The sequence below is a fragment of the Perkinsus marinus genome (assembly GCF_000006405.1).
Source record: "Perkinsus marinus ATCC 50983 genomic scaffold scf_1104296976076, whole genome shotgun sequence".
Classification (NCBI taxonomy): Eukaryota; Perkinsozoa; order Perkinsida; family Perkinsidae; genus Perkinsus; species Perkinsus marinus.
Genome location: NW_003200530.1, coordinates 1 through 1,052, shown reverse-complemented (window position 1 = coordinate 1,052; position 1,052 = coordinate 1). Strand labels below are relative to the sequence as shown.

General features: G+C 40.1%; 1 protein-coding gene across 1 annotated transcript; it reads left to right on the top strand.

Moving 5' to 3' along the window:
* Positions 1-22: 22 nt before the first annotated feature.
* Positions 23-981, top strand: Pmar_PMAR003200 (hypothetical protein; the record flags this gene model as incomplete). Its single annotated transcript, XM_002764811.1, has 3 exons — positions 23-126; positions 175-211; positions 842-981. Coding segments are annotated over 3 exons (281 nt in total), but the record flags the coding sequence as incomplete, so codon positions are not given.
* Between the last annotated feature and the right edge of the window lie 71 nt (positions 982-1,052).

Genomic DNA, 1,052 nt, shown 5'->3' with positions numbered 1-1,052 from the left:
GGTGGTGAAACTTCATTTGTAGTTGCGATTCATCGTTACATGGGAGGCCCTTGAGCCCCGCAGACCAGGAGAGTATGATTATGAGTATATTCAGTATGTCGTTGATATCATCCGGAAGTGTGACGAGTAAGTTGAATGGCTGGTGTATTGGACTTGTTATTGATCATTTTATAGGTATGGAATCAGTGTGCTTATTGATCCGCATCAAGATGTAAGATAGTGCAGTTTTACGCGTTTTACGCGTTTTACGTGGAAAATTTCTGCAGAAATTCTTGTGCATCAAACGCGCTACTTCAAGGGTCAAAATTGATAACATATTTATTTTTTTCGGGGTATATCTTATTTTACATATAATGGAGTTTCACAATTACCCGTTTTACGTGAAGTGGCATCGTAAAACTCGGTGAAAAACGCGATATTCGCGGCCTGTTGTGGTCACGAAGTATGTTTTCACTAGTGTTTTTCATATCACTAGGTTGGTGAAACTCCAGTGGAGTTTTACGCGTTTTACGTGAAAAACGCGATTTTTGTGATATGAAGTGAATCGCCACACATACTGTTCACATGCGTTTTTTTTGCAAAGTGAAATAGGGAATAGGTTTTTCACTAGTGTTTTTCATATCTATAGTGAAACTCCCAGTGTTGGAGGAGTATATGTTCGCTTTCCTCAGCTGAGCTCGGGAGTTCCGAAAGCTAATTATAGGAGTTTATACATGAATTCGGGTAGAAATGTACAGAAATTAGTAAGAATTTCCGGAAATTTTCTGAAAATTTACTGACTATATGCATATTTTCTCAGTGGGAAAAAACGAGCTGATGTGAGTATTAAATTTTATGGTAGGCCTGGTCGAGGTGGACGGGAGGGGACGGAGCACCGAGGTGGACTTTGGAGAAGATAGGATTTGATCCTGAAAAGCTATCCGAGTCGGGAGCATGTTTTCTACATCAACGTCATTTGGGAGATGAAAGCGATCCTGAGGGGTAGTACGATGTTCTTATGGTGTGGTATTATGGAATTTGGGGATTTTTCCGGAAAATTTTCGTGGTATGCT